This window comes from Filicampus tigris, chromosome 6 (genome assembly GCF_054856515.1).
Source record: "Filicampus tigris isolate MCC_2025a chromosome 6, RoL_Ftig_1.0, whole genome shotgun sequence".
NCBI lineage: Eukaryota > Metazoa > Chordata > Actinopteri > Syngnathiformes > Syngnathidae > Filicampus > Filicampus tigris.
This window is the reverse complement of record NC_141222.1, coordinates 22,035,994-22,048,849: the sequence shown is the minus strand read 5'-3', so window position 1 is coordinate 22,048,849 and position 12,856 is coordinate 22,035,994. Positions and strand designations below refer to the sequence as shown.

The following is a 12,856-nucleotide window of genomic DNA, read 5'->3' as shown; positions in this document are numbered from 1 at the left end:
ATTTTGACACAAAGCCGGCAAGGGAACAGGCGTTCAAAACATTGTCCTTCATTGCAATCTGACACGCAGCTGTAAAGTGAATTGTTCCCCCTCCTATTCACGACCAGATTTTTTAAACCCATCCTCCATTATTCGCTGGAACATATGTGTGCTTTCTGAAATGCCACAAGATGGTGTCAAAGTCCTATCTAATAGAAAAGTAGAGATTTGGCACTATCTCTGCATCAAAGGACAATGAAGTGAGGGGAGAAGCTTCTATGACACAGGCCGTAACTATGTCTAATAGAATAGTGTTTTGGTACCATTTTGTGGCATACAGGCAATTATAAACCTTTTTAATAGGGCATCGCTTACTCATGGTTTTTCGCTATTAGCGGCAGGGCTCAATCTTTACATTTGCTGGAGTGAGCTAAGCCAAGCTGGGAAACGACTGGCGCTCATGCTAGTTGCGTTAGCGTTCCTCATCCCTGCATTCCCTCAAATGTGTACACATTTGATGGACGATGATCGATCAACAGTTCTCAACTGGTTGTTTGCAGACAGTACACAAACAACAAAAACAACACATCTTAGTCTATTTTGAAAATCTTATTTTGAATGGAAAGCACTGGAGACGTGATGCCTGTCATGTAGTAAAAAATTGGTGAAAGGTACTTAACATGAGCATGGTTCTTTTTTTTTTTTAATGTGGATTTTTTTGTACCCAGAACTAAAAAGGGACAGAAACCCATTCTGTAAAATGAAATTGATTTTTAAGTGTTTAATTTGCAATTTCCGTCTATTTCATGCTCCCCAAGTTGTGCATAATACAGACATCCATCCATCCATCTTTTTTTTATAGCACTTGTACTTACTTTGTTAGGGTGGAGGGTGAGCTTTTCTTCATATTTGAATAGTTTCAAGCAACAAAATGTTGACAGACGATTTTTTTTCCCCATTTGATTTATTCAATACAATGTACTGACATTCTAATATACCGTTACGATAACGTAGTGACCGTTTTATTTAAAGAATGGCACACGACAAGAAATACCAGATTTTGTGGTATTTTAGGCGAGTTACTTTTAAGTAGATTCCCATATCAACTAAAACATGACATTCTTAATGAAATTATGTAGCTTCTCGTCTATATTTAGCCTGGGTAATTTTACGTACTTGGCAAAAGTGTGCACAATGTGGTAAATTGGCTTGATTAAGTGGATTCAACTAAAAATATATGGAGTAAACAAAACGAATGTAAGGCTAGGTGATATGGCCTAAAACTCGTATAGCGATATAAATTGAATACCTTCACTGTAATGGTAGTGTTAAAATGTTATAATGAAGTACCGTATTTGTGGTCTTTCAGCAAAGCGAAATTCATAAGGTAGTGTAACATTTATTGTGCGCTTCTCAAAAGCCGACAGCTAAACTTAGCACTCTACCGCGCAAAGAAAGAAATAACATCGCTAAAACAATAAATATTTAATATACAACGTTATAATATTATTAACCTTAGAGGCCCGTCCACTTGGCTGACGTATGCAACAACGTATTAATTCATTTACGGTTTTCGGATGGTCCTGTGTGTGTGTGTCTATAAATTGTTGCTCTAGTCTAGACACTTATTAATTTGCTGTTCATAGTTAATTACTTTTGGCTGTAACACCAGTGAAAAGCGCACTATAGCACCCAAGCGTGGATGTTTTGTGATTCCATTTAATGATAGCCACGGCCAAAAGCCAACAAAGCTGAAACGGTGAAAAACAGTTTGACCCTATCTCCATAATTCAGTGCTGAAAACCGTGGTGAGGATAAGTAAGTAGTACAGAGAATCGATGGACGGATGGATAGTTTACAATCTTTGCACGTTTCCAGCATTTATCTTCAAATGTGTATAATGCATTTAGAAAAATCTCAGAATTCACTTTACAGGATCTTTAATAAAGAGACGTCAACCCAAAAATTGTCCTTATAAAATATAATGTTGTTTGCGACCCCACTAGTCTAAACACGGCATTTTGATTACAATTGCATTTGTGGAATACGAGTTAAGCAAAATCCACCCATTTTTACCCATCTCAGGGGGCGGCCATTTTGTCCCTTGCTGTCGACTGAAAATGACATCACAGTTGCTCAGGTAACAAGCAATCATGGCTCAGCTCAGGTGAGCTGTGATTGGTTGTTACCTGAGCAACTGTGATGTCATTTTCAGTCGACAGCAAGGGACAAAATGGCCGCCCCCTGAGATGGTAACAAAAACAGTGGATTTTGCTGCTTAATTTGTATTCCAAAAACACAATATTAATCAGAATATCAAGTTTAAACTAGTTATATTATTGTAAAGACAATTGTTGGGTTGATTTCCCCCTTTACATATTTTCGGAGTTCCAAAAGTATGTCATGCATCACGCCCGACTCGGGCCTGTGTAAAAGCTACCCACTTGCGGCAATATCCTGATTTGCTAGGTTCTGTGTAAAAATAAAAAGGTGATCATTTCTACCGCTCAGACGCAACGGAATGTGGACAAAACACTTTCCATAGTGTTTTATGCTATCAAAAACGAATTTCTAAAGTACATGTCGGGCCGTGGTCACATTCGGCAATCTGTCTGGGGTAACGGGTACAACAGTCAAATTTCAACTGTGCACATCATGCTGGAAACTGTCCCATATAAAAGCTGTGCTAATTGCCTTGATTATTATGATTGAAGGGAAACACGGGGGTCTTGTCCAACCGCTGATTGTTCTTACTGCATGATAAACAAAGGAACGGTAACCCCCTTTCACACTGAACCACTGCCAGTGCTCAGTTCCAAACACCAGTCCATACGTCACCGATAGAATGTTCCTAACTTACCGTGTGTGTCTCGGCTTACAAAACAAGGCGCGACTAACGTCCGCTGGCATCTTGACATAATATGGCAGTTGAATGTTGGCGCCAGGGATTTGTAGTCGCCGCCCTTCGGACCTCTTAACGTAATAGAAGCGGGCAAAAAGTTGAGCGGGGAGAGTACCAAGCTGGGTGTTCAACTGCTCTGATCCTGAGCAAGTTCTGGAAAATCTTGTAGGTCCTTGGCCCCAGCCCTCATCATCTGCTTGTGAGCGTGAGTCCTGCGGTGTCTGCTCAGGCAGTGACTCCAGGAAAAGCTGCGCCCGCACGGCAGGCACAGATACGGCCTCTCCCCGGTGTGCACCCGCTGGTGCAGGTTCAGCGACTTGTAGCGGGTGAAAGTGGCCCCGCATTCGTTGCAGACGTACTTCTCCGACCTGACGTGGACGTTCTTCTCGTGCTCCTTCATGTTGCCCAGCTGCGAGAAGCCTTTGCCGCACACGGGGCAAAGGTGGGGCTTCTCCCCCGAGTGGATCAGCAAGTGGATGTTTAAATCCTGACGGGAGTAAAATCCCTTGCTGCAAGTCAAGCACACATACGGACGCTCGCCCGTGTGGCTCCTCATGTGTCTCTTCAGACTCTCGGATCGGGCGAAGGTGCTGTCGCATTCGCTGCACTGGAACGGTTTCTCGCCGGTGTGCGAGCGCTGATGCCGACCCAGTTCCGAGGCCTTGAAGAAGGACATGTCGCAGTCCGGGCAGCGGTGGGGCTTCTCCGGATTCTCCTGGTGCGTCTTTTCGTGAGCTTTGCAGTGACCCATCTCGGAGAATCCCTTGCCGCAGAAAGAGCAGGTGAAAGGCCTCTCCCCGGTGTGCATCCGCTCGTGCCGAATACGCCTGTAAAGTTTATCGAAGGTCTTGGCGCAGAAGGAGCACTGGTGGGGCACCTTGGGTTTCCTGGCGTGGATGCGTCGATGCCGCGCTAACCGGGAAGGCTTGTTGAACACTTTCCCGCAGTCGGGGCACGGGTGCTCCTTGGTGCGGTTGTGGGTATCCTGGTGCCGTAACAGCTTCTCTTCTTCGGTGAAAGTCTTCTCGCAATGCACGCACTGATGGCGAGTCTTTAAGGTCCTTGGCCTCGTGTGTACGGACGTGTGCCTGGTAAGCTTGGAAAGCCTGTCAAATATTTTGTTGCAAACGGTGCAAGGGTGGCTCTTGCGTTGCTTTTTCTTGGGCTTTTTGCCATCCTCATCGTCGGGATCGGATTCGACGATGTACTCGATGTCGAAGGCTTTGGCACCTGGTGAGCAAGCGCATCAAAGAATTAGTATTTGAATGACAAGTGTAAGATACTTACAGTCCCCTCCAAAAAGTATTGGAACGGTAAGGTCAATTCCTTTGTTTTGACCTTTGTTGACAATTGGGTTTCAGATCAAAAGATGAAAATGAGACAAAAGTTCAGAATTACAGCTTTTATTTCACGGTATTTACATACAGATGTGAAGGGAGCACCTTTTTGTTTGAACAATGGAACTAATGGATTTTCCTGAAGAGGAAGTCAAAAACGTTCTTTGCAATATGTTCTATGTGCCCCTACGCTATTCTGATTAATTTTGCATTTGTGCACTAAGAATTAAGAAGACTAATCCACCCGTTTTCAGACAACCAACAATGCCGAGGCTGACGTGCTGTGCAGCATCGTCCCTACTGTCAATGGAAATTGACAAAGTGGCCACGGCTCACCTTGCGAACATCACGACTCACCTTTTCCCGGCTTGGGTCACGTGACGTTTGCAAGGCGAGCCTGTGGGGCACTTTAGCTTCAATTTCAAAAAGAGCTGTCAGTACTTACTTTCGTCCGACGAGTGATCTGTCACAGATGAACTGTCTTCCTCCATGGTTGGGCCCTTGCAAAACACAGACACACGTTAAGTTAGATGAATGTTTGCCAGGTTCATCAATTAGACATTTCATACACACAGCATAAGAAGAATTTCTGCTACGCTGTCACCATGAGGAGAACGCTTCTCTCTACGTTCTAAACTTATCTCTACGTTCCCTCTCTTTTTATTAGTTTTCGGGTTCCCGGTTTGCATGGGTGTTTCCAATCTAAGGGGCGGGGATTCGATGCCAGCCATGTGTGTGAGAGATTACTGTGTCCATGTTATCATAATTATGCCAAAGCATTACATTGCAAAAACATTCAGTCACATCAACAACTTTCTAAACGGTATCAACAAGTCTGCTGTTGGTAGATAATCCCCAGAGGGATATTAAAAAGCAATTTCTTCATTGCAAGCAAATATCACATCATTCTTAGATTTAGTTTACAATATACACACAGAGAGAGAGAGAGAGAGAGAGAGAGAGAGAGAGAGAGAGAGAGAGAGAGAGAGAGAGAGAGAGAGAGAGAGAGATTTTATTATTATTATTTTATTTTATGTAAATTGTGCAATCTGTCACACGTTGTTTGGACCACTTGATGGTAGGGTTCCTTAATTGTGATTTTACTTTGACCTGCCATGACAGATTACATTTTCCATCGCTTCCCGTGTTAATTTCATCGAGTACAAATGCCTTTTAACACCTAATTTTGAGTGTTTGATATATCTCTGCTATTGTCTATAAAGGATCTGCCTGATAATGCTGGACTCGTGTAATTTAACTCATCTTCACTAATGGGTCGCTGCACACTGGCTGGGAATAATTTAGAGAGAAAAAAATCAAATGATCAGCCTTATTGATTACATTGCGGCCATTATATGTTTACTATACTAGAAAAGCACACATACTCGTCTCTCTTGAGAGTATGCAGCACAGTTTCTTTCATGGTACAGGCATCAAATGAGGCTAATCAAGGTATTTTTCGGTGACACTGTAGTAATATAAAACTTACCGTCAATGCAAGTTTATTAAATCAGCGAGTTGATCGTAATTTGGCGACTCAAGGCTTGTTAACTGCCGACATGATAGCAAAACAAGTGAGAAGCAGCGTTTATGAATCTATCTCGAACAAATCTGTGCACGTCCGCAACGCACGCTTCCACTTTTTAAAACTAAAGCGTCAATTTTGGAATTAAGACTTGTTAGCCTGTCTCCTCGTATGGGAACGATGGCGAAGATGTGAGCAGAGTTTGTCCTTTTTTATGCAAAAAAGAATGCTCGGTAACGCACAGGAACAATGATGTTAGCATTAGCTGCGTTCAAGCAAATAAAGTAGCACGTTAACACCGATAACGCAACACCGTTGGGGCCGCCGCGAAAACAAAAAGAAATGAAAACTTGCCTCTCTACTAATGCAGTAATACCAACGTTACCATATTGTAAACCGGGCCTTAGTTAAACGTGAAACAGGCCGACGCCGCCGTTGCTAAACTTCTTCTTCTTCGTTTTGATTTCCAGCAGACTGGGCACGTTTATCAAATTGCTGCCTCCCAATGGTTAAGTGATGAACACCAATAGCAGAGACCAACTTCATTGAAAACAACTAAAAAAAGCATCTATCATGTTTTTTGGGTTTTTGTTTGTATTTTACATTTATACACATAATTAGTGCCAGAGCATTGCCTGCTACGAGCTCCCTATTGTTTTTGGAAAAATCTTATTCTTATAATTTACTGTTTTGCTCATTGCATTTTTCAAATGCACAAAAACTTACAAAACTTGCACACTCATCAAGCCTAGCGAAAAGTTTAATATTTTGAAGTTCTCATGTAAAATTACAAATAAAATGGCTCAGTAGACAACAGAAAAATAAAATCCAATCCAGACACAATCTAGGCCAGGGATGGGCAACTGGTGACCACACTCTGAGTGGCCCCTTGATCAATTCCTAAAAATAAATAAACAAATAAATAAATAAATGAATAAACATGTTATTCAAATTCATTGAGATGCACCTCTAATTGGGTCAGATTGCAAGGTCTGACTCAAGAGACAATTTGAAATCATTTTAGGCAACATGTTTGTAATTAACTGATAGCAAACATATTTAAATGCCTCACGTCTAAGTGCATTTGAAATATGTCCAATGTATGCTATTACATACAACAACAAATGTGATTAAATTGATTGTGCATTAATTGCCACATGAATGCTTGTAAACAAACTGAAAAGTTGTGTTAGACGGTAAAGTATTGATTGGAGAGTTGCTGCAACGGAGTAGTTACAAGTACAACCAGTAGACATTATGTGTGGTACAAACATCTTTAATTTTGTACGACAGTGAGGTTAAAGGCCATCAGGCACACACGCACACACACACATACACACACATGCACGCACGCACATACACAATGAAAACTGCACGTTCCATTGTTTGTCCACATACAGCAGTTGACCGCCCCACCTCAGCCTGTTGTGTGTAGGTTTGTAAGCCCCAAAGGGTATATCTGTTATAAAGATACAGTAAAATCATTATAACCAGTATACTATATATATTAAAAAACTGTAAAACAAAAGGCAATTTGATATGACACTACAGAACTATATATTTTGCTGGGAGGAAAAAGAGTGAGAAAAGCAAATGGAGTTCTGGATTCCCCACACTTCCATAGACTGGATCTTGAATTGTCCTTTGCAGAGTGGCGGGCTCTTGAATGTGTCACAAGGCTCTGTGTAGCCTGCTTCGAGGTTTTGTTGAAAGCAGAGCGCGTGGCCTCCGTTTCCTCCTGAAAGAAGGCAGATGGCACCTTGTTTAAGACACAGTATACTTTACATTCAAAAAGACATCTCCTTTTTTGTAGATTTTAAGAATAACATGTAAAATTTCTCCAGATTATTATTATTACTTTTTTTTAAGTTGTCTAGTTGTCTCACTGCAAAAAACAACTATCGACTTATTGAAGGTAAGGCATTGAATATTTGTCCATACGAAGTCAGCGGCCCGTCCTCAACCCAACGGTGCATGCAGCAGAATATTGTGCCCCTGTTTGGTCCTGGTTATCCCGCACACGATACACCTCATGCAAACCCATCTCAACATAACCAAGGGAATCATAACGGGACAATTTGCTCAATAAGTGGTGTTGGCTTCCTGTCTTATCAAACATTGTTCCCCCATTCATTTGCTTTTCAGCATCTATACAAAGGAAAGGATGTTTCAAAAGTATATCTACCAATATACAATATAACTTTACCATTATAACATCTTAGAAGAAGGAATGGACATAGAAGGACATCGAACTGTCAGAACCTAATCAACAGGTCCATGGCAGCGAGCTTTCAGGAAGACAGTGGTCAACCATCAATAAATTCAGGACTGGTCACATGCTTGTCCAGCCATTATTATGTTTGTTCGTAACTTCTTCAATAAAGAAGAAAGTCTGCATGTCAATCCCACGCTGATTGTTTTGTTCCAAATCCAGTGTTGAGGTCTATAAAGGCAAAATCTTGACAAATTCCAGGACCTAACTGTGTGCGAACGACCTACCAATAATGAGCCGTTCGTCACTGCCGGCTATGAACTTGGAAGCCTCTTGTTCCTTGGATCTCTTTGATTCCTTGGCAGTAAACGATTCCTGGGAGGGGGCAGTGAAAGGGATGGTCAAGTAGCTGGGGTCTTGGGGCGTCCCAGCCGGACACGTCAGAGTTGTCTTGGAGGCGTTCTGGGAGCTGAGTTGAGACTGCTGAGGGGAGACTTTCCTGGTCATGATGTTGACCATGGCTCGCTGGTAGCGCTCCATGCTGGGACGAAGCTGAAAGAGCAATCATATTTCTTACCGTTGGTGGACATTCCGTTCAAGTGACACGCAAGGCAGGATGGCTCACCGTGAAAACAAAACATTCGCACGTTCCAAAAAACGTGGCTTTATCTGTTTCGTACTTGTGCCTCTCTGTCATATCTGATGAAATGAACGCACCGAAGACCTGTGAAATAGAAAACGGTTTCATCCAATGCAAAATATGTGGCAGGTCATCTCTGTACTGTGCACAGGCCGCTACAGTTAGGTCAGTAATGTTACCTCCTCATCCACTGTTTTGATAATCAAAACTGCAGGTTCGTGCCCCTCCACGTGATAATAGAATCTGCATGAAAGAAACGTGAATGATGAAATAACAACCCATAAAGCCCATCAATGAATAAACAGAGGGAACCATATTGGTACTGGAGAGTTCAACCAATTGATTCTGGAAAAATATGCCTCAAATGTAAAACGAAAGCTTCAGCTCAATAAGCATCCAAACATTTAACTCTATAAGTTTATTTAGCCTTTTTGTTGTATTTTTGTTTTTATTGTTATTGTTGCCATGGCTAGAAAACACTTAAGTCAAAGAAGTGTGATGATAACCGCAGAAGAGAAATTGAATTTACTGAGACATTGGAAAGGGTATAGTTGTTCAGTATAATATGAACAATAAAATTAAATACAATCAATGACAAATGTATTTTACCGTAACATTAACTGAAATAGCATGAAAATATACATGCTGCCTGCCCGCTGACATACATACACTTGTTAACTACAGCAATATATTTAAAACGCACTTAAGTTAAGTTAGCTTTTGGGTTTGGGTTTTCTAGCTCAAATTTGTTGTGAATGTAAGAAAAAATGAGCAAAATGACCCATCCATCCATCCATCCATCCATCCATCCATCCACCCATCCATCCATCCATCCATCCATCCATTCATTTCCTATGTTGCATTTCCTCATTAGGGCTACGGACGAGCTGTAGCCTATCCAAGCTGACTTTTGACCCTCGCCTGGTTGGTAGTCAATCATTATCCATTGAAAGCTAAAAAGAAATTTGAGTGAAAGTGTTGACTTACGAAGCAAGACTTTCTCCGTGCTCTGTTGTACTGAACAGCTTTATGGGACTGAAAAGGGCAAAGCGTTCCGGTATCCAGGCCCAGACCACTCTCATCTCTGTCCCTGTCACAACACTGGAGCTAAGGTTGTTGAAGTCCACTGTATCCACCGACTGCCTTCAGGATCAAAATACCAATGGTGACCGTGAGACCATGACATTCAGGAACCTTTATATATAGCTATATAATAGTGAGAGCAATTTTAGCTGAACTGTTTTCTCTTCCATTAAATGGAAAACTGTTCTCACTGCCTCACCTCTTCTGGTGGATGCTGACCCCTTTTTGCATGAGGGAGACCTTGTTGGCCTTGAAGAGTAGGTTGAGTTCTCTCCTCGTGGCAATCGGAACCAGGAAAGCTCTTTCTAAAAGATTCTCAGCTGAGCAGTGGCGAGCCACATTCTGCACGAAACTTTTCATGTCGGTTCGGAAATCCTCCACATCTGCAACTCTGGATGACACGGACACTTTGTAGAGGCCCAGCAAAGCCAAGGCCACCCTACAAACAATATTAACTATGTTATTTTGCTGTTTCAAAGGGGAAGTCAACCCAAACATAGTTTTTTCAAGAATATCTTCCATGCAGGCCCACTAGTTGAAACAAGGCATTCTCATAAATATTGCGTTAGTGGAATATGAGTTAATCCACCCGTTTTTGTCCATCTCTGGGGGCGGCCATTTTGTCACTTCTGTCAACTGAAAATGACATCACAACTGCTCAGGGTTTAGGTAACGACCAATCACAGCTCACCTGTTTTCTGAAGCTGAGCCGTGATTGGCCGTTACCTGAGCCCCGATCATTTGTGATGTCATTTTCAGTCAACAAAAGTGACAAAATGGCCGCCCCCTGAGATGGATAAAACCAAGTGGATTTTGCTGCTTAACTCATACTCCACAAACGCAATATTAATCAGAAGTCCGTGTTTCAACTAACGGGCATGCATAGAACATATTCTTGAAAAAAAATATGCTTGGGTTGATTTTGAGGTTTTGAGGCGGTGTCAGTGCATACAAAATCACTGCATACCTGTAAAGAACTTTGTAGCCCTCTAGGAGGTAGACATCCAGCACTCTAATGGCATACGTGAATGGAAGATCGGCAAAGATCCACATGATCCAGTCGGAGTAAAACTCAAAAAGGTTCTGGTGTGAGCTGGCTATCAACTTCCGGATGCCCCGGCAACACCGGTTGGCAAGGTCTCCGAAGGTCATGCACGAGGCTCGGTATGTGAGGAAGGTCTGGTCAATATAACGCTTATTCGGGTCGTTGTAGCAAACCAGTCTGGAAACGCTGTAGAAACACTCGGCTTCATCCTGGCTGAAGTGCAAAATGAGTGACACCAAAGCTGGGAGGATGGGGCAAAAGTTCATTTCTGGGAAGTACTTCCCCAGACAGAGAAGAATCTTCTTCACGGAATTTAGACCCGCCTTATTGAGACAGTGCCTATGAAAAGATCAAGGATCACAATGTTCATCACAGGTTTCTTGAATTGTTCCCGTTGATCCTGAATGCTTTAGGTGTTTCCCTTCTCCAAAACACCCGATTCAAATCATCAGCTCATCAGCAAGCTCTGCAAAAGCCTGATAACGACCCTGATCATCTAAATCAGGTGTGTTGCAGGAGGGAAACATCTAAACATGCAGGATAGGACCTGATCTACATTATTTTTCCAACAAGTCGATAATACCCATGTCTATCGAATGTAATAAATGTAATATGATTGTACCTTGGTATTTCTCCTGCTTCCATGTACTCTGGAACTGGGTGGGTGCTGAGCTTTTGTTCTCCAAAGAGCTTCCTGCTTAGTTCGTAGTACACGTCTCTTTCTGGATTGACACACCTACAGCACAGGTAAAAATATCAGTTTCTTGGTATGGTTTATGTTTCTCCTTTGCATTAGGTCCGATTTGCCCATGTACGTTTATTGTCTCATCATGTCCTAGCTAGCTGTCTCTCGCTGTGCCAATAGTCAATGTAGCTTTAGTTCCCAGTCTATGAACAATCTTTGTTGCATTCTTGATCATGACAGCAGCTCATTAGTATGTCTTAGTTCTTAGTTCCTTTCTTGACCTTAGGAGTGCCAACCTGGAATGGATGCCATGAATGATGTGATAGTAAGCCTTTGCCCTCAGAGTATGAGGCATAGCCCAGAATCCTTCTCTTCCCATGGCTTTCAGCTGCTGGTGCTCGCTGTCCAATATCTTCTGGTACCGTTCTGAAGCTTCCGGATCAATCTTCTCCCAGTCCACAAACTGACCATATTTCATGCCAGAGCTGGAGCAGATCTCCCAGTTGTCCGACTCAGAGATGGTCATCATGGACACACACTTAAGACTGCCTCTGCTGCCTGAACACATGCACGACTTTTCATGAGGGTTGTGAAACTCTTCAGTAACATACAAAATGCACTTACCGTTAAGGTCTCTTGAGAGTGAGTGCTTGTTCAGTTTGGGCGTGGACTTTTCGTTTTTGTTCGCAGGATGCTGGGGTGGAGTGGTCAACTTTTGCCTCAGTGGAATGGACATGGATAGATGCTCCAAATCATTGTCGGAGTCATGTTCTGATGTTTCATAACTGTAAAAAGACCTGGAAAGCATGATCACGCAATTAGCTAATCCATTGTGTTTAGGGTCATGGCTGGAAGATCTCCGGCCAATGTGGACTACAACTTAGTCCGGAAAAGATATGTTTGGGTTGATTTCCCCTTTAAGTCCGGAGTAGAACACCTACCTTGAACGAGGTCTTTGACAGGTCTCCTTAGTCTGTGTCTGTACTCCATAGGTCTTGCTGTCCTCGGCGTTGTAGTAAGAGTGAGACCTTTGCCTGCTTCTGCCTCCTGTCATTGTGCTCAGGTTGAATTGATGCTTCCGCAGCTGAAGAACTCCGGCGATCTTGAGATGTGAATCAAGTCTTGCCAGGAATTCAACGTGATGGGTGGGATGTGCTGCACGTTTGGAGATGCAGCACCTTATATTAGACTGTGGGTGGGGCGAGGCTTGTTTGTGGTGACTTAATGCTTTGAGCGGGAAAGGTTGCGCTTACTGTCCTGCTAAATCTGGCAACATCAAGTGTCTCCTTCTCAGAGGAAGGTAATCAACAATAAAGAACAGCAACTACAGTGTCAAAATAATCTTTACTGAAATGTAAATTATATCCATAATTAATAGAATTTACTTTTTGGAATACTCTTATAATACTGTATGTCAACTGACCCTGACTTCTCGAATTAAAATTATC

At 42.4% G+C, this 12,856-nt stretch overlaps 2 protein-coding genes across 3 annotated transcripts; both read right to left on the bottom strand.

Annotated features, from left to right (window-relative positions):
- Positions 1-2,870: 2,870 nt before the first annotated feature.
- LOC147146264 (uncharacterized) lies at positions 2,871-6,219 on the bottom strand. The gene is made up of 3 exons (XM_086034765.1): positions 6,129-6,219; positions 4,664-4,718; positions 2,871-4,111 (listed from the first exon to the last, which is right to left on the bottom strand). The coding sequence occupies exons 1-3, from the start codon at positions 6,129-6,131 to the stop codon at positions 3,009-3,011; spliced, it is 1,161 nt and encodes a 386-aa protein (XP_085890891.1). The 5' UTR covers positions 6,132-6,219; the 3' UTR covers positions 2,871-3,008.
- Positions 6,220-6,998: 779 nt separating this feature from the next.
- Positions 6,999-12,542, bottom strand: LOC147146263 (TBC1 domain family member 24-like). 2 transcript variants are annotated; one of them, XM_086033616.1, is made up of 11 exons: positions 12,350-12,542; positions 12,033-12,205; positions 11,705-11,966; positions 11,346-11,459; positions 10,646-11,062; positions 9,878-10,117; positions 9,583-9,738; positions 8,775-8,838; positions 8,581-8,679; positions 8,243-8,507; positions 6,999-7,481 (listed from the first exon to the last, which is right to left on the bottom strand). In XM_086033616.1, exons 1-11 carry the CDS (start codon positions 12,460-12,462, stop codon positions 7,297-7,299), a joined length of 2,088 nt encoding a protein of 695 aa, XP_085889742.1. In that variant the 5' UTR covers positions 12,463-12,542; the 3' UTR covers positions 6,999-7,296. The 2 variants fall into 2 exon arrangements, with proteins under 2 accessions (XP_085889742.1, XP_085889741.1); XM_086033615.1 differs by having other exon boundaries at positions 11,705-12,205.
- Positions 12,543-12,856: the final 314 nt, after the last annotated feature.

Bases quoted from the DNA above. Each gene is read 5' to 3' on its own strand.
- LOC147146264 (XM_086034765.1), bottom strand. The intron at 4,112-4,663 runs GTAAGTACTGAC...CTTGCTCACCAG, and splicing joins AGATCACTCGTCGGACGAAA to GTGCCAAAGCCTTCGACATC.
- LOC147146263 (XM_086033615.1), bottom strand. From the start codon at position 12,462: ATGACAGGAGGCAGAAGCAGGCAAAGGTCTCACTCTTACTACAACGCC. The intron at 11,460-11,704 runs GTTGGCACTCCT...CCTGTGCTGTAG, and splicing joins ATTCATGGCATCCATTCCAG to GTGTGTCAATCCAGAAAGAG. The intron at 7,482-8,242 runs GTAGGTCGTTCG...GCCTTCTTTCAG, and splicing joins TGACGAACGGCTCATTATTG to GAGGAAACGGAGGCCACGCG.